At 41.1% G+C, this 19,958-nt stretch overlaps 1 protein-coding gene across 1 annotated transcript in view; it reads left to right on the forward strand.

Moving 5' to 3' along the window:
* Nucleotides 1-17,264, forward strand: part of ILDR1 (immunoglobulin like domain containing receptor 1) — a 148,467-nt gene extending 131,203 nt beyond the window's left edge. The window contains exons 6-8 of the mRNA XM_044669165.1: nucleotides 7,048-7,179; nucleotides 7,424-8,247; nucleotides 16,439-17,264. Coding sequence (XP_044525100.1) covers nucleotides 7,048-7,179; nucleotides 7,424-8,247; nucleotides 16,439-16,480 — 998 coding nt within the window. The 3' untranslated portion in view covers nucleotides 16,481-17,264. The remainder of the gene's footprint in view (nucleotides 1-7,047; nucleotides 7,180-7,423; nucleotides 8,248-16,438) is intronic.
* Nucleotides 17,265-19,958: the final 2,694 nt, after the last annotated feature.

Genomic DNA, 19,958 nt, shown 5'->3' on the forward strand with positions numbered 1-19,958 from the left:
AAAAATGAATATAACGTGGCTCCTTCCCTGAGGAAGTATATAATCTACAAAAGGAGATGAAATATGCATTTTGTAAACCTTAAAGCAATCCATCAATAAGAACTTATTTTTTTTTAATCTGGCAAACTTTAATTAATTTTGGATGTTTTTCCATGGTTACAAGATTCATGTTCTTTCCTTCCCCTTTCCCCCACCCCCTCCCATAGCCAACGTGCAATTCCACTGGGTTTTACATGTGTCATTCAGTAAGAACTTATTAAGGGTCTACTATGTGATAGGCATTATCCACAAAGTCAAAAATGATATAGCCCCTGCCTTTGGGGAGCTTCCATTTTACTAGGGAAGGCAGCATGTACATAAACTAGTATATACAAAATAAATACAGGATTAGGTTTTTTCTTTTAGTAGAGGAAGGCACTGGGAGTCAGGGACATTTTTATGTAGATGGTTTTGGGGGTAGCTGGGTGGCTCAGTGGATTGAGAGCCAGGTCTAGAGATGGGAGGTCCTGGGTTCAAATCTGGCTTCAGACACTTCCTAGCTATATGACCCCATTGCCTAGCCCTCACTGCTCTTCTGTCTTGGGAGCCAATAACTAATACATGGTATTGATTCTAAGATGGAAGGGAAGAGTTTTAAAAAATAGAAAGGAATCTAAGAGGTAGAGGTGAGATGGGAGGGCACTAAAGATGTGGCAGTCAGTAAAGCTTTAAATAAATGTCAGCTATTATCTGAGGCAATGTGTCTTGATGACTAAAGTACTGGACTTGGAAACAGAAAGCCATGGATTCAAATCCCACTTGGGACACTTAACAGTGTAACATTCAGTAAGGTTATTTATCTTTTCTGATCCTGTTTTCATATTAGGAAAACTGGGGAAATGATCTGTGTAATATCTACTTTTCACCCATTCTAATGAGATTTAAATAAGATAATGCATGTAAAGAGGTTGAAACATTTAAAAATTTTAATATTGATAATGTAAATATAGCAAGCTGGTTTTGAAGGAAAAACCGGATGTTTTTCCAAGTTCCAAGTTCTCACTCCTTTAACCATCAGAAGAAAGGAAGAAAAAGAGAGAAGAAAGGAAGGGAGAAAGGAAGAAAGAGAGAGAGAGAAAAGAAAAGAAAGAAATTTATTAAGTGCTTACTAAGTGCCAGTAATTGTACTAAGAACTAGGAATACAAATCTAAACAGAAAGAGAATTCTTGTGTGGAAGACTCTTACATTCTAAATAGGGAAGACAGAGGGGAACTGGAAAGAGGGAGAGGGGTAGTGTGGGGTGGAGTAAAGATGGCCAGGAAGTGGTTGTTCAGAGGTTTGGGTAAGTGTAAGATAAAGCAAAAACCTCTTCGATCAAAGCTAGTGGGTCCAAGGGTGGAGTCAAAGGTTGCTGTAAGAAGGAGATAAGATATTTGGCCAGAATGTTAGTGATTTGGGTGGGTGTTTTTTGTGAAACTGGTTGCCTTTTCAGGAAATAGTTCCAAGAGCTCATGGTTGTAAAGTCTGTTACATTTATTTTCAGTGCTTTTCCACTATCCTTTTCCAGGAACTGGGGTTGCCCAAAAGGACACACCCTTAACTCCTATTACTAACTGTTGTGCCAAGGACACTGGTAGAGGTCTAGTTCCATTATTAGTGTCCTGCTATTAATAGCTAAAGATGACTTTATGTGTTTCACCTTTTGGGGGAAAATGTCATGGGGGCTTTCAACGCATTAGCCAAAATCCATGGTGGGAAACCCAGTCACAGCACCAGGACAATAGAAGACATTTCTTGGGGACATTCCTCAGTTCACACAGTCAGTGGTTGCCTCTTTTGCTTACATGTCATCCCGAGGCTGGTATAGATTTGAGTGTATCTGTTACTTAGCAAATATGGAAGTATTCTCTACTTCAGGATGGATGCTGTCTGTGTTCAAGGCTTCCTTCCCTTTTGTTTTACCCTTAATGACTACTGTAATTTGTGCTTCTGAGGAAGCAGAGAGATAACAGATTTTCTAGAATGTATAGAGATATAGTTATAATAGAGGGCATGCAGAGGACTGTTGTATGTTATAGAGAAAAGGGTACCTGTCTTAGAACTCCTCGGTTCCAATCCTATCTGTGCTTCTTGCTAGTGGTATGGCCCTGGACAAATCACTTAACTACTCTGGACTTCAGTTTTCCCTTCTATAAAATGGAAAGGGAGAAGGCAGGGAACTAGTTACAGGTTCCTTTCAATTCTAATTCCAAGGAGTAACTGTTTTCCTGGGCAAAAGAGTGACATGTGCTCTAAAAATCTCTCTTTGGCAACTTTTTGGGGGCCAGGATTGTGAGAGAAGAGACAAAGAACCCTAATTAGAAATGATTGTAATAGTGTGTGTGGTGAAGAGGATCTGGACAAGAGCAGTAGCAAAGTGAGGAGAGGGTAGGACTGAAAATGAGAGAATTTGTGAGGGTAGAATTGTCAAAATTTGGCAACTGATCAGATAGGGGAGGGAGAAGAGGTGAGGATGACTATGAAAGTTGCAAACCCAAATGATTGAAAGAATAGAAGTGCCACTGAAAAAAAGAACTGAGATAACCTTATGACATAGAAGCCAATGGGAAAAGGAAGAAAGGATTATGTAGGGCATGAACTATCATAGAGAAGCAAAAGAGATGAGAACTAAGAAGAGATGATTGGATCTTTCTGTTAGGAAGTCATTAGTGATGCAGGCAGAAGCCAGATTTCAAGGAATAAGGGAATGAGGAGGTAATGAGAAAGGGGAGGGCAGCAAGTGTAGATGATTACTTTGAGCAGTTTGGTTGTGAAAAAGGAATGAGATAATTGGGTCCTTCGGAGTAGTAGGAGCAAAGAAAGATCTTTTTTTTTTTTTTTTTTAAGATGGGGAAAAAATCCAAGTATGTTTTTCGGCAGAGGAGAAGAAGCAGAAAAAAAATGTTAAAGACTAAAAAGAAAGGAGAGATAATTAAGGGAACTGAAGCCAAAGTGATAGATTGGTCAACACGAAAGAGTTTCAAGTCAACAAAGATGATGGCAGGAGACAGGATAAAATTATTGAGAAGGGCTGGTAGTGTGTCTTGGCAGGAGACAAGATGAAGTCATTGAGGAGGGTAGAGAGTATATCTTGGAGGTCAGCATACCTAAAGGTTACAGACCTCAAAAGAAGAGATGTTGAGGGGTGATAACAGAGCAATGATGTAGAAGTCTATGTTGGCATACCCAGGATAGCCTTCCTTGATAAAGAGAAAAATCTAAATTTAGCATCAGCTCCTTTAAAATGTAGGGGAATTTAGTAAGTCTTTCCCAAGATCAGACCTACCATTTTCTCTTATGTAATCTTTGTCTCCCATTTAAGGGTGGAGAGTATAGCAACGAATGAACTTTCTATCAAAGGAAAGAGAAAATCTAGTAGTACTTTCCCCGAGAATGAAAGCCGTATAGAAATTATGGCCAGGGATGATGAATAATATGAGACTGTTATAAGGAAGGGGCAAAACTAAATATTATATAAATATGAGCTGTTATTCAGTCATTTCACACTCATATCTGATTCTTTTTTACCACATTTGGGGTTTACTAGGCAACGGCACTGGAGTGGTTTGTCATTTCCTTCTCCAGCTCATTTTAGAGATGAAGAAACTGAAGCAGACAGGGTGAAGTGACATGCCCAAGGTCATATAGCTAGTAAGTGTCTGAGGTCAGATTTGAATTCATGAAGATAAGTCTTCCAGTTGAACACTTATCCACTGCTCCACTAGCTGCCCTTAAATATGAGCTGTAGTTACAATGAATTAATACTGCCCTCTTCTTGCCTAATAAGTGAATGGAGAAAATATTCTCTGGAAAGACTCTGAAGGAAAATAGCATCTCCGGGGGGGGGGAGGGGGGGGACTAGGTTTTCGTTAAAGTCAGATTATGGGAGGAGAGGAAACTTTATAGAAAAGTTCTACGATGTAGGGAAAATTGCTCAGAATGTAACAAAGAACAACCAACAAGACTATCAAAATGGCAGACCGCAATAATGAGAGCCTGGGCAGGGGGAGATGGAATTGGGAAGAAATGAGAGTGATGGAGGAGGTAGCCCACTTGGTAACTGGATCATAGTGATGAGAGAGGTCCGAGGATAGAGGCTTCTTGCAGATGTGTCCTAGAGCTAGTGAAGAGGAAATGCTGAATACACAGAGAACTGTGAGAGGGAGAGGATAGAGCAACTTCAGCATTACATGAGAGAGATGATGTTGCAACAGGGTGACCACCTACTGAAGTGTTTCCCAGACACACTGCTTTGGTGTGAGTAGCTTCCTTAGAACTTCTCTGTGGCTCATTCCCAGACTTTTGAACATGGGATATTTCTGGAGGTTACTGCTATGCTGCTCTCTAGGTTCTAGATTTACAGTGCTTCTGTTTGCTTCCCCCAGAAGCAGCATCTTGTACCCCATGTTGGTTGACTACACTTACATCCTCTATCCCTCACAGCTAGTTTCCCCAGACCCACCTCTAACTTCTTCCCAGCTAGCTGTACAATCTAGACAATTCCAAGCAGTATTGAATTTAGCATCAATTTAGCATCAAAAGACCTGGGTTCAAATCGTGTCTTTGCCTCATTATATGACTGGGCAAACCAGTTCCCTTGTCTGGGACCTCAGTTTTCAACTGTGGAATGAAAGATCATAGGATCACAGATTTTGTGCAAGAAGGGCTCTTAGGGGCCACTTAGTCAAACATCCCCATTTTAACAGAGATGTCAAATAACCTGGCCAGGGTCATTCAGCTTGGGACTAGCCAATAAAGTTCTATGAGCCAAGATCTGTGATTATACCCTCATTTCCTTATAAGACTGGATTGGATATTAAAGGGCTCATTATTATTATTACTACTACTACTACTACTACTTTAAATTAATTTATTTGTTTGTTGGGTACATTAAAATTCCCAAGTTATCTTCCTTCCTCCCTCTCTTCCCCACACTAGAAAAGGCATCATCTGACCAAAAAAATGTACATTTAAACTATGTCTTTTGTGTTTCTGTTTATCAGTTCTTTCTCAGGAGATAAGCATCCACAAGTTACTCTTCAAACATTAATTAATTATGTAGCTGTATGTAATGTTCTCTTGGTTCTACTCATTTCGCTTTTCATAATTTCATGTAAGTCTTTTCAGGTTTTTTTGAAATTAGCCTGTTCATCATTTCTTACAGCATAGCATTCCACTTCTTTTAAAACCATGGAAACAGGTCCAAAGAATGATTTGCTCAGGATCATATAGCTAGCAAATGACTGGGGCAGGATTTGAACTTAGGCCTTCATAACTGCAAACCCAACACTATATGCATTTCTGCCTAACACACCACTATTTCTGGTGTAGGTAACAAAGGCCAGGGATGCAAAGGTTTTTAAGTGTGAGATATGGAGCTCTGGGTTGGAAAGTCAGCCTTGAAGACTCTGGAGAAGTCCTTTTTGAGGGGTCCAGGGGAGTTAATATTCCACTTTGAAACATACCCAACATACCCAGTACCTTTTGCGCGTGCAATGGATAGGCAGGTGTAAAAGGTGAATGACTTTCTTAGATGCACTTCACTCATACTTGGCCAAAGAAAGCTGAATGTTTAGCAAAGAATTCTTCCATGTACCAGTATCTAGTTTGATGGGTAAGCTATGTGTGATGTGGTTTTCTTATCACTTAAGTATACAAGCTCTTAAAGGTCAGTGTGGTATTTTCTGGAGTAGATAGATCATGGGGCCTTTCTCCTATCTTCCTTCTTTTACCCTTGATTAGGGCTGGTATTTCCCTTCCTTCTTCCTCCTATCAGGTTCTTGTCACTGAAGAAAGCCCCTGTAGTGAGCAGTTTGGGTGAAGGAACTGGGGATTTTTAGCTTAGAGAAGAAAAGATGAGGTAGGGATTGTCAGGGGAAGAGACAAAAAATTCTTCAAGGGCTGTCATGTGAAAGAGGGATTCTACCCATTCTGCCTGGTCCCAGTGGACAGAATTAGGAACAGAGAATGAAAACTGCAGAGATAGATTCGGGCTTTATAAAGGAAATCTAATTAGCGTTATAAAACAGTGGAATAGACAGCTTCACAACATAATGGGTTCCCTTAAAATTAGAGGCTGCAAATCCACTTTCAGGGATGTTATAAGAGAGATTCTTATTCAGGTATAGGTCAGACCAGATGAACTCTGAGTTCCTTTCCAACTCTTGAGATGCCGTGATTCTCTGAATGGAGAGAAGGGCAGAAGGCTACCACCTGAACGTCCCTTGTTAGCACTGCACACTCCCTTGACTATCTCTCATTCATGAATGTTCCCACACCCCGTGCTCATGTACCTGGAAGGAAGCAGAAGACACATTATTACAGGATTACATACTTCTTTCCGCCCTCCCAGGCTTCCAGACCCCGTACCCTGAATGACTTGGTGTGTTTGTGCCTTCTATTTCTGTCTAGTGACTGGATGTCGTCTCGGTCAGTTGCCAAAATTTATTTGCATGCTTTATAAAGCACATGCTGTGTCACCCTAGGGGAGAGCTGAGTGGCAACATTTTTAAAGTTAATGATTTTTGTTCTCTATGAAAAAAAAATCTTTGAAGAATCTACATTTCAGGGTTGATCGAGGTCCAAGTTCTGGCTGATGTCTGTGGAGTCCTTCCAAATTCTGTATTCACTAATAATGTGGCACATTTGATTTGGAGGAGAGGCTGATTTCTGGAAAGGATGGCAAATACTGATTCACATTTAGGTAGTTTTAGTTATAGAGCATTTCCCTCAAAATTAATCCAGTGGGATAGGTGGTATAATTTCCAATGGGATAGAGCATTTCCCGCAAAAATTAATCCAATGGGATAGGTGGTATAATAGATGAGGAAACTGAAGCTGAGGGGTTTTAGTTTGCCTAGCTAATCAGTGGAAAAGGTAGGACTTGAATTCAGTATGTCTTACTCCAAACGCAGTGCTCTTTCCCACCACCTCTCCACCCCTTCATACACCACATTGCCTTCTGATCTCGTGAGGGGTTGAGAAACTACACAGGGTGAAGGTAATCATTTCTCCTTCTCCCCCTGCAGCCCTGGCCCGGCACCGGTATATGAAGCAGGCTCGGGCACTAATCCCCCAGATGATGGAAAAACCCCTCTACTGGGGCGCTGACAGGAGTTCCCAGGTTTCATCTTACCAAATGAACCCGCTGCTGCAGCGAGGTAAACCCTACCAAAGAAATGTAGGAGGACTGAGGGTAAGAACATGGGCTGCATGGGGCCTTTGTGAAAAGGACAACACTGATTTTTTTGGCCCAGAGAGAAGAAGCACAAATCAAAAAACTAGTTTGAAAATCAGATAAAGAGGGTGTTCAGGGGACTTTCTGGTACCTCCTCATGAGCCACGGAAATCAATTTATGTTGGGGCTGGCCATACAGTAATATTGTCATTTCTCTTTGTGTTTAGATTTTTCCCCACAGGCCAGCTTTCCTCAGATGCCAGTGCCCCCAACACCAACTTACCCCGCTGCTGCCAACGGAGTGCTAGAGTACTTAGAGAAGGAACTGCAGAAACTCAACCCTGCCCACTCTCTCCCACTAGAACACAAAGCAAGAGTCGGTCGTCACTGCAGCATGTTGTCCTCTCTGGGCTCGGAAATCGTGGAACGCAGGATTATCCACCTTCCCCCCTTGGTCAGAGACCCTCCCTCTTCCCAGATGACCAGTGACTCATCTCACCAACAATGGGGCCCCCAGTTTTCCCGGCGACCTCGGGCTCTAGGGGACGTGCAAGCAGAGAGAAGGCAGAATCATTACTCTGATTTCCGCCAAGGGTCACTGGAACCTTGGCCAAAGCTCAAGGCCTCCGAGCATAGAGGCCGTGAAAACTATAAGGGTGGAAGGCATTGGACCTCCAGGGAGGACGTCTCACACACCTCCTGGCCACACTCCGATAGCCTGAGCGATGACGGGTCCTACTCCCGGGAGGCCCACTGGCGCCCCAACCACTCCACCCAACGGAGCCGCTCTCCAGGGAGGCGCCATCGTCCCGGTCAAAGAGAGAGCTCCAATAGGCCCCGAAGCCACCGACACCGAAGCTACTCCCCGCCATCTTGCCACAGTTCTTGGAGTTCAGAAGAAGAGAAAGAACGGCAGCATCGTCAGGGCTGGAAAGGTCATCGCCCCCCTCAGCCTCCAAGCTGGTCAGAGGAGAAACCACCGAGCTACCGCTCTCTAGATGTCATTCCAGGCAAGAAAGTCAGGAAAAAAGGGAATGAGGAAAGGCGTTCGGTGAGCTTGGGGATTACTTGCTGTGATGGTAGGGCATGGAAAGAGAAGACCCACTAATCTGGGATAGTTTGCATCGATAAAAGGAGTGATCTCTCCTAGTCAAGGGGTGACCAACTCTAATCAATTTTTACAGAGTGTCCAGCCAGCCAGAAAGCAAACATTTATTGGGTATTTACTATATGCCAGACTTCATGCTAAATACAAAAAACAAAAGTGAAATTTTAATATCTTCCCTCAAAGAGCTTACATTTAATGGTGGAAAGCCACTCCAGTATCTTTGCCATTTCCTTCTCCAACTAGTTTTACATATGAGGAACCTGAGTCAAACAAGGTTAAATGACTTTCCCAGGATCAAACAGTCCCTGATCAGGTTTTCAGACTAAGATCATGAGACCCAGAACTGGAAAAGACCTCAGAGGTCAACTCCTCCAACTTCCTCATTTTATGACTGAGGAAATCCCTCTGCCCCTAGAAGATGGTGTCCACAATGTAGATGAAGTTCAAGCTCCCTATTCCATACCCAATTTGCTCAGGAACTAGGAAAAGGTCTGGCCTTCTTGGAGGAGAGAGTAACAAGAGATCCAAAGTTATATGTTGCTGTGATTTATGTTGAAGCAACCACTAGGAACCCCTGTTTCTGCCACTTTTCCTCATGATACCAAGTCCAACGTGGATAGCCACTGGAGAACCCTCCCAGTTTCTAGCTACCTCTACAGTGTTATCACCTTGAGAGGAGAGCTCTATTCTTGTTCTTAGGATGTAAGGGCTCCTTGGTGGGGTGGTGGCTAGAAATGGTGATTCACTTTTTGAATGCCAGATAATACTGGAAACACTCAGAGGGTGCAGTGGTTTTGAGGGAGCCTGAAGGGAAAGTGGAAACATTATAGTTTGAATATCCCAGAAACCTCTCAAAGTTCCTGGGTGAGGAACATCTTGGGTAATGGAACTAGTCTCAAAATGTCCTATAAATGTAATTGTATCCTGAACCAAAAATCTATGCTTAGAGAAATAGACTAGGGAAAGTCTGCTTCATATCTTCCTGGAAGCTTTTGGGGGTTCAGATTAGAGATGCCTCATGGGACTGCAGTCTGCTCTCTAGCCGGCAGTTCCCTGATCTGTTCCAAGACACAGGCCACCATTTGGGGCCCACTTAATTGTTTTAACATAAATAGGCATCCCTAAAAGGTATGGTAGAATAAGTGAGGGGCCCATAAAGGCCAAGCACAGGAAACATGCATACATAATGCTGAACTAAGTTTTGGGAGCTGGAGCCAAAGGCTATTTGGTGGTACAGTGGATAGAGTTCTTGGGTCAGAATCAGTAAGACCCGAGTTCAAATTCAGCTTCAGATATTTTCTAGCATTGTGACCCGCCAGGCATGTCAGGTGTCCTGGCCTTAATTTCCTCATCTATGAAGTAAGGAAATTGAACTCAAAGGCCTCTCAAGTCCTTTTCTCTTTAAATGGACTTGTGAGACTGATGGGAAGGGACAGAAAATAAGCATCAATATAGCACCTATTATGCATCAGACATTGTGCTAAGCACTATAAATATTATTGCATTTGATCCTGCAACAACCCTGAAAAGTAGTTGCTATTATTATCCCCATTTTATACCTAAAAAAATTGAAACAAATGTAAGTTAAGTGATTTGCCCAGAGTCATACAACTAATAAGTATCTGAGACTGGATTTGAACTCAACTCTATTCACTCCAGGCCTAAGTACTATATCCACTGTGCCACCCAGCTGCTGCAATATAGCAGACAGAGAGGACTTGGTTGACCCTCCCCCTTAGGTTTTCATTGGACTGAGTTTCTTGTAGCATCATAGATGGGTAGAGCTAAAAAGTCACCTTAGGATCCATTAGTCCAACTCTGTCAATATACTGATGGGGAGCCAGAGGACAAATGAAGTTTCAGAAAGAACTTGGTAAAGACTGAAAGTCCAGCACCACCTGGCAGGGCCCTCACTGTTACCATTTTGTTGTTGTTGAATCCTTTTAGTCATGTCTGACACTTTGTGACCCCATTTGGAGTTTTCTTGGCAAAGATAACTGGAGTGGTTTGCCATTTCCTTCTCTAGCTCATTTTACAGATGAGGAAACTGAGGCAAACAGTGAATTGACTTGCCCAGAATCACCCAGCTAGTAAGTGTGTGAGAGGTCAGATTTGAACTCAGGAAGAGGAGTCTTCCTGATTCCAAGCCTAGTGTTCCAACCACTGTACCACCTAGCTGCCCCGATGGATGATTCAGTAGTGCTATTTTACTTATTTCAGTAACTTTTACTGACTAGTTTTAGACTTATGAAGTTGGTTTCATCATTTACCACTAGGTGGTAACCTTTGATTGCTTGCAACTTAAAATTTTTCCATGGAGGGGAAAAATCAGCTCAGAGCTGGAAAGAACTTACAAGATCTTTTAGTACAACTTAAACCTAGAGAGCAATCTCTCCTTAAAGCATCATTTACATTACATTACAACATCATGTGATACTATACAAATTATTTGACAAAATAAGCAAAGAAGGAGTTCTACCAAACTCCTTTTAGGACACAAATATGGTACGGATCCCAAAGCCAGGTAGACCAAAAACAGAGAAAGAAAACTATAGACCAATCTCCCTAATGAACATAGATGCAAAAATCTTAAATAGAATACTAGCAAAGAGACTCCAGCAAGTAATTAAGAAGATCATCCACCATGATCAGGTGGGATTTATACCAGGAATGCAAGGATGGTTCAACATTAGGAAAACCATTCACATAATTGACCATATCAACAAGCTAACAAGCAAAAATCACATGATTATCTCAATAGATGCAGAAAAAGCGTTTGACAAAATACAACATCCATTTCTATTGAAAACACTAGAAAGTATAGGAATAGAAGGGCCTTTCCTCAAAATAATAAACAGTATTTATTTAAAACCATCAGCAAGTATCATCTGCAATGGGGTCAAGTTGGAAGCCTTCCCAATAAGAACAGGAGTGAAGCAAGGATGCCCATTATCACCTCTTATTTAATATTGTACTAGAAACACTAGCAGTAGCAATTAGAAAAGAAAAAGAAACTGATGGATCAAAGTAGGCAATAAGGAAACTAAACTATGGTCTACTTAAAGAATCCTAGAAAATCAGCTAAAAGGCTAGTGGAAATAATTAACAACTTAGCAAAGTTGCAGGGTACACGATAAACCCACATAAATCATTGGCATTTCTGTGTTTCCTTTTTTTAAAAAATCATCTATTTAATTGATTAATTTAGAATATTTTTCCATGGTTACATGATTCATATTTTCCCTTCCCTCCTCTCTTCCCCCTTCTGTAGCTAATGAGCAATTCAAGTAGGTTTCATTTCTGTATATTTCCAACAAAATTCAGCAGCAGGAATTAGAAAGAGAAACTCCATTTAAAAACATTATGCAGCCTTTGCCCAATGACATCATTTCTTCATAAGTTTTCCTTTATGTCAAACCAAAATCTGCTTCTCTGCAACTTCCACCCATTGTTCCTACTGATGTCTTTTTTGTTGTTCAGTTATTTCAGTTGTGTCTGACTCTCCATGACCCTATTTGAGGATTTCTTGGCAAAGATACTAGAATGGTTTGTTACTTCCTTGTCTAGCTCATTTTACAGATGAGGAAACTGAGGCCAACAGGGTTAAGTGACTTACCCAGAGTCACACAACTAGCAAGTGTCTGAAACAATATTTGAACTCATGAAGATGAGCCTTCTTGATTCCAAGCCTACCTAGAGTTCTGTCCACTGTACCATCTTCTGTCTTGAAGGTCCAAGAAAAATGAGTTTTAACATCTCTTACACAGGGCAAACCCAATGACCTTAAGCAAGGCATTTTATCTCTCAACCTCATTTTCTTCATCCATAAAATGAAGGGGTTGGATTAGATAAGCTCTGGGGTCACTTCTGGTTCTAAATCTCTGATCTTTTGAATACATGAAGAAAGCTTTCATGTTTCAACGCTCTTATTCCCTGCCTTACACCAGGCTAAACATTTCCAGTTCCCACTAAACATTCCCTGTTCCCTCAATCTATCCAAATATGGCACTGCCTCCAGGCATATGTGGTCTTCCATCCTTTCTAAAATGTAAGTCCCAGAACTGAACACAGTGTTCTAGATGTAGTCTGATTAAGGCAGAAGAGAAAAGTTCTATCACTTGACTCCTTCTGGGCAGACACTTTAATGTTATTGCTATAGCCTAAGTTTTCACTTAAAGGCAACATGCATGAACCAGTGAGCTGGCTTTAAGTCCAGAAAGACCCGAGTTCAAGACATACTGGTATGTGACCGCAGGCAACTTTTTAAAGACTAAAAATAGCAAAATGGTTTCTAGCATAGGTCCAGGCCCCAAAGTGAAAGCCTGCATTAACTTTATTTGACTTTATTTGATCACACTTTCATTAAAATCTCTGGGTATTTTTCACCAAAACTGTTACTCACCTCCATTTTGAAGACATGGAGTCCTTGTCTACTGTAATTCACAATTTCAAAGTCTGTCTCCTCTAAGGGACCACCAGAATAGCCCCCCCAGAGGACTGGCAGACAACCTCCTCCCACCCTCCATTCATACCTCTAGCCTAACCTTAGAAATCCAAGGAGATATGTCTTAAACTTCTTTCTTTACATTTTTCTGCTATTAATCTATGACTTTGTAACAAGTTCTTATCATAAACCTTTACAGAAGGCTTTAAGAAAAGGCATTTACAAAACACTAATTTAGAATAACATCAAATGAACAAAACACAAACCAAAACCTCAATTTATCTAAGCATTTCTTTCTCTGCAGCCCTTATGATCATTAAGAAATAAATCCGGTAGTAACTTACAGTTCTAACGTCAAAAGGTCCAACGTGTCTGAACACACTGGTGCTTGGTAGCCATCTGAGACCCCTTAGAGGATCTTCTCTCTTTCTGGGCAGCCTTATCCTGCACTGTGCTTTTTTATTATCTTACAAATTAGATCATGCATGCTTTTACCAGCAGAAGACAGGTGACTTTTATCCTCTCATCCTTTTAGTAAAACGTTTTATTCTCTTTCACTTTTTTTTTTCAGTGAACTTTTTAAATACAAACCAGGTAGCAATCTGCTTTCTTAAATAACTGACTTTGTGGGCAAGTTGGGGCATGTTTGCATCAGCCCTAAGTAACTTTCAGTGGCCTTCATTAGACTTCCTCTTTTTTTTTTTCCCCCTTAAAATACAACATACCTCAACTAAGCGCTGTGTTAAGCAAAAGAAGAAGAAAAAATCAAGACTCACAACTATCAGATATTTATGAGTGAATTGTTGAGGGGAGAAGCAATGAGAGAATTTATAGGGTTGTAGGTTTTAGAACTGAAATTGTCCATTTAGAGTTTAATTGGCCATTAAGTTTAATCCTTTCATTTTCCAGATAAGCCAGAAGAGATGACAGGATCACATGGCTAGGAAATATCAGAGACAGAATTTGAACTCAGTGCTTCTCATGTCCAAGTCCACTGCACTATTTTGCCTTTATTATGATGGAATTTTTCTCAGACAGCCATTTTTGCTGTAATTCAGAGGTAGCAGATCCATGAATGAAATCCATTCAAGACATTGATAGTAAATATCTCTGGGAAATATTTACTGAGCACTTCCTCTCAATCCAACGCTGTTAGGTCCTGTTGCAGGATGGAGAAGTGTCCATTGAACTTGGGGAGACAGTAGCCCCATATGGAACAATGAACAACAAATAAAACCACATTGGCTCTTCCCACATTAAGTCCTGAAGTAAAGAATTAAGCAATTTGAAGTCATTTAGAAAGGTCAGGGGAGTTTTCCTGGAGACTGGCCCTCAGGCTAGCCCTAGATTAGGGTTCTTAACCCAGAGTCTTTGAACTTGCACGTATGTGTGCATGCATCTCAGAATTTTAAATGGGTGCATATAATATATAATGTGTTTTATTCATATAAAAATGACATTCTGAAAAAGGGTCCTCACCAGAATACCACAGGGGTCCATGACACAATAAATGTCATGAACTCTTAGCCTATCTAAAGAAGATAGGATTTGGAAAGACAGAAGTACTCAGAAGAGTCAGCATAAGAAACCTGTGGCAGGATTCTGAATGGCATGTGCAGGGACAGGGAGAAGATGGGTGCCATCATTTCTTTCATCCCTTTCCTCCTCCATCCTTATGGCTAACAAATAGAAAAAAAATAGTGATTTGAATTTTATCACTTGGAGATGTTTGTGAAAAATCTATTGGGAGGGGGGAGGAAATGTGAAAAAAATTTAAGATTCATGAGGACTAGTTAATTCCTCAGTTATTGACAGCTGTCCTCCATCTGTGCGATATCCATTAATTAATTTATTTATTTATTTTTGAGTTTAATGTTTTTTTTATTTTTTAGAAAAATTTTCCATGGTTACATGATTCATGTTCTTACTTTCCCCTTCACTCCCCTTTACCCCCCCCCAATAGCCACATCTGTGTGATATTTAGAGATGTAATTATGTTCAAATGAAAAAGTTCTCTTCCCTTTCTTCTCTCTCTTCTTCCTCCTTTGTTTCTTCCTCTCTCCTTTCCTTCTTTGCTTCTTCCTCTCTTTCTCCTTCCTCTTTTCCTCTTCTCTATATCCTCCCTCTCTTCCTCTCTTTTTTCTTTCTTTCTCTTTTTCTCCTTCCTCTCTCCTTCTTCCCTCCTGCTCCCTCTTCCTCTCTCTCACAGGGCTATAGTAAAAGCCAATGTAAATGAGACATATCACAATGGGAAAAAAGTATTGGGTTTTAAATTGTACAAGTGAGCTCATGTCCTGTATGGCCCTAAACGGTTCATTCACAGGGCAGCTGGGTAGCTCAGTGGTTTGAGAGTCAGGCCTAGAGATGGGAGGTCCAGGGTTCAAATCTGGCCTCAGACACTTCCCAGCTGTGTGACCCTGGGCAAGTCACTTAACCCCCATTACCTAGCCGTTACCACTCTTCTGCCGTAGAACCAATATGCAATATTGATTCTAAGGTGGAAGGTGAGGGTTTAAAAAAAAACCAAACAGGTCATTTAGCCTATCTGAGCCTCAGTTCCTTTATCCATAAAGTCGAAGGGACTGGACTAGATGACCACTAATGTCTCTTTTAGCTCTGTAGTGTAAAAATGTCCCTTCAGTGACCTAGACCAAAGGGGTCAAACTCACTGCCAGAAAAACTCTCAAAGTGGGATCCATTTCTATTGAGTTGGACACCATTCATCTGTACCATTCATACGTACTAATTTTTTTTTTAACCCTTAACTTCTGTGTATTGGCTCCTAGGTGGAAGAGTGGTAAGGGTGGGCAATGGGGGTCAAGTGACTTTCCCAGGGTCACACAGCTGGGAAGTGTCTGAGGCCAGATTTGAACTTAGGACCTCCTGTTTCTAGGCCTGGCTCTCAATCCATTGAGCTACCCAACTGCCCCAAGTGACTTGCCCAGGGTCACACAGCTGGGGAGTGTCAAAGGTCAGATTTAAACCTAGGACCTCCTGTCTCTAGGCCTGGCTCTCAATCCACTGAGCTATCCAGCTGCTCCCCATATGTACTAATTTTGAATCAAGTACTGACTCTCTTCAGAGTTATATGGATATCTCTCTCTCTCTCTCTCTCATTCTATTCTATTTAGTCCATAGTCTCCATCTCTCTTCTATCAAACATTAGTTATGGGCTCTGTTTATTATTATAATAGCCAAATGTGCTATTATTCTACAAAGATTGGTTATATATTATCTAGCCTCAGGGATAATTATGCTTTATAAAAGGAAACAGAAACATTGAGTACCAATTCTTATTCAGTCAATTTGGTCGTATCCAATTCTTTGTAACCCATTTGGGGTTTTCTTGTTAAAGATAATGAAATAATTTGCCATTTTCTTTTTCAACTCATTTGACAAATGAGGAAACTGAGGCAGGCAGGATGAAGTGACCCACCCAGAGTCACATAGTGTGTCCAAGGGCAAATTTGAACTCAACATAGAGTGGTCTTCCTGTGTGTAAAATCATGATGTTAGAAGATGTTTGGTGAAAAGTTGGGTGTGGGGGAGAGGGAGAAAGAGAACATAGTCTGTTCTCAAAGAGCTTCCTATTTAGAGGGTGCTTAATAGGCACTGGCTGAATGGGATTAAATTGAATATTGGCCTCACAGTTTGTGATTAATTCTTTTCTGTGTCTTTCTCTGTTGCTAGGAGAGAGAAAGCTCCCATAGTGGAAGGAGCGTCATTATCTAATACCTGGGATCTCCTTCTTGGCTGCTCTATCGTAATGGATGACAGTTTTCTGACTTAGAAGCCCCAGAAATTCATTCTTCTGAAGTGGACCCCAGGAACCAAGCCTACATGACCGGAAGCTTTGAGCCTACATGACCGGAAGCTTTGAGCCTACTACATTTGACCTTTAGCCTGTCCTTTCATTCATTCAGCAAGCATTATTATGTGTCGACCATGTACCTGTTTTTAAACCCTGGGGTTTCAGAGGGAAGCACAGTGCTAGGCACTGGGGATACAGAAAGAGACCTTAATGAAGATATAGGGCTACCAAGAACTCAGCTTCCACTGAGGTTCATGTATCAGAACTAAGGGTTAATCTCAGATAGAACTCAGGAATCTTTTTGAAGCAGCTGTATACCCAAGAGGAGCAAGAGAGATGACTCACGCTGTGTACCTCTGGGTAGATAGCAGCTCTGAGGGGTGTTTGTAAGGGGAGCATTTTGTTGAAACTTGGTCTCTACCTGTTTCATCCTTAGATTTATAGCCCCCCAGCTCTGTTCATTCTGCTTTAGGGTCACATCCATTTAAAGGTGCTACCCATGGGAAAATAAAAGACTCTGATTGGTGGTAGTTATGGGATTTTGTGATTTTTTTGGGGGGGGGTGGGGGTTGGTTTTTTGCTTTTTTGTTTTTTTTTTTTACATCTGTGTGACTGTCTCAGTAGTTTTCAAGTTCTTGCTATATACCAGGGACTGTGCTAAGTAAGCCCTGAGGATAGAAAGACAAAAGTGAAAAAGTCTTTGACTTTAGGCAGCTTGATTTTCTGCAGGGATAGAATATGCCCATTTGAGTATCTGGAGAATGTATTCACAATGAATACAAGTTCATTGGAGGATGTGCTTGCAGCTAGGGGGACTGAGAAAAGCTCCCTGTAGAAGGTGGTCTTTGAACTGAGATCTAAAGGAAACCAGGCATTCCGAGAATCATCGATAAGAAGGGAGCACATTCCAGGCTGAGGAGACTGTACAAAGGCATGGTGATGAGAAATAAAATACCTAGGTATGAAAGAAGCATTAGGCTAGTATGATTGGACTGTAGAGGAGGGGGCTAAACTGTAAGAAGCCCACCAAGGTAGGAAGGGCCCAGCTTGGGAAGAGCTTTTAATGTCAAACATGTTTAGGAAAACCAGATTGGCAGCCATGTGAAGGATGGCTTGAAATGGGAAGAGATTTGAGGTATGGAGACCAAATTAGAAGGCTGTTGCCATGATGCCATGGTCCAGGCAAGAAGTGATGAAGGTCTGAGTGAGGGAGAGGAGGCAATATATGCAAGAGATGTTGTGGAGACAGAAATGATGAGATCTGGCAACTGATTGCCTATATGGGATGGGAAAGCGAGAAGGTGACAACCACGATTGTAAACCTGGGTGACTAGAAGGCTAATGGTTTTGACAGGAATAAGAAAATTGGGAGAAGGATGGTTTGGGGGGCCAATAAATAGTGAATTCTATTTTGGATATGTGGACGTATTGAATTTAAGGTGTCTGTGGGACATTGCTGGAAATATCCAATAAGAAAAAGTTTTTTAATACTTACCTTCTATCTTCATACTGTATATTGGTTCCAAGGCAGAAGAGCCAGAAGGGCTAAGCAATGGGGATTAAGTAACTTGCACTGGGTCACCTAGCTAAAAAAGTATCTGAGGCCAGACTTGAACCTAAGATCTCTCGTCTCCGGGCCTGGCTCTCAATCTCCTAAACCAGTTGGCTTCCCCCCACCCCTAGGAAATTTATAATTCGGAACTTGTGCTCAGGAGAGAAACTGTGTCTGAATATGTAGGTCTGGGAATTATATGGAAAGAGATCAGTGAACCCATAGGAGCTGATGAGGTCCATGAGAGAGAAAGTGTAGAAGGAAAAAGGAAGAGGGCCCAGATAGAACTTTGTAATTTGTTAGTAAGCATTCCAGGGATGAAGATCTAGCAGAAGAGAATAAGAAGAGCCATCAGTTGAGAGCAGAAAGGAAACTCAGAGATGGTAGACTACAACTAGCCCGTTTTATGAATAATAATCCCCAAAGAGGAATTCTGTCTTCATCCAAGGTCAAGATAATAAGTGTCTAAGCTGGGGCTAGAAAAGAGGTCTTTTGACTCCTACTCCAATAGTCGTTCTTTCTTTTACACCATGCTTGAAAATTAGAAATGAAGAAGTAAGAAAAGAAAAAGAAAGAAGGAAAATTTGGGAGGGGGGGGAGAAGGAAAAAAGATGGGGAAATTGAGGCAGCTAGGTTAAGTGACTAAGGCTGGAAAATGAATTCCTATATTCTTGACTCCAGGTCAAGTGTTTAATTCTCTGAACCATCTTGATGCCATATGATCTATTATGGCAGATCACAGATTTAAATTTAAAGCTATGAGAGACCTTATAGGTCACCTAGTATAATTCCCTTATAGATAAGGAAACTGAGGCCTATAGACATTAATGACTTGCCCAAGGCCACATAGGTACTAAGAGAGAGAGGTAGGATTTGAACCCTTGTCTTTTGACACCAAATCCAATACTCTTTCTACTGAACTGAGCTACTTGGAGTTAAAATAACTTATAAAAAAGTAGTAGGAAAGCAAAGAAGAAAAAAAATATTCATTTTCATCATGTAGACATACTCAAGTACATGAAGGAAATATGGTTTGATCTTCATGGGCAGCCTTACTATGTAGGAATTCTCCCCACCTACACAAATTGAAACTATCTGTGACTTAGAAAATGGGTTACAAGGAGGCACTTGAGACCCAGAGATTAAGAATAATCTGCCCAGTTCACACAGATTTCTCTGTCAAAGTCAGGACTTTCTTCTGTACACCCAGTATGCTCTGCACTATGCCAGGCTACTTCTAAAATTCAGTTCTGACATTCAGAAAATATGATTGATCCACTTTACAAGTTGGAAGAAACAAACACTCCCACTGGAAAGGAAGGAAGGAAACAAGCATTAAAAAACTTTTTTTTTACCTTTTTTTTTGGCTTGGTAAAATTTCTTTTATTTATTTTTATTTTTAATTAATTGATTTAGAATTTTTCCCATGGTTACATGATTCATATTCTTTCCCTCCCCTTCTCCCACCTCCCCTCCCATAGCCAATGAGCAATTCCACTGGGTTTTACATGTGTCATTGCTCAAGACCTATTTCCATATTATTACTATTTGCACTAGGGTGATCGTTTAGAGCAGTGGTTCCCAAACTTTTTTGGCCTACCGCCCCCTTTCCAGAAAAAATATTACTTAGCCCCCTGGAAATTAATTTTAAAAAAATTTTAATAGCAATTAATAGGAAAGATAAATGCACCTGTGGCCATCACCGCCTTCATGGATCACTGCAACACCCACAGGGGGCGGTAGTGCCCACTTTGGGAATGACTCGTTTAGAGTCTACATCCCCAATCATATCCCCATTGAACCATGTGATCAAGCAATTGTTTTTCTTCTGTGTTTCTGCTCCCACA

Source organism: Gracilinanus agilis, chromosome 3, assembly GCF_016433145.1.
Source record: "Gracilinanus agilis isolate LMUSP501 chromosome 3, AgileGrace, whole genome shotgun sequence".
In the NCBI taxonomy this organism is placed as follows: domain Eukaryota; kingdom Metazoa; phylum Chordata; class Mammalia; order Didelphimorphia; family Didelphidae; genus Gracilinanus; species Gracilinanus agilis.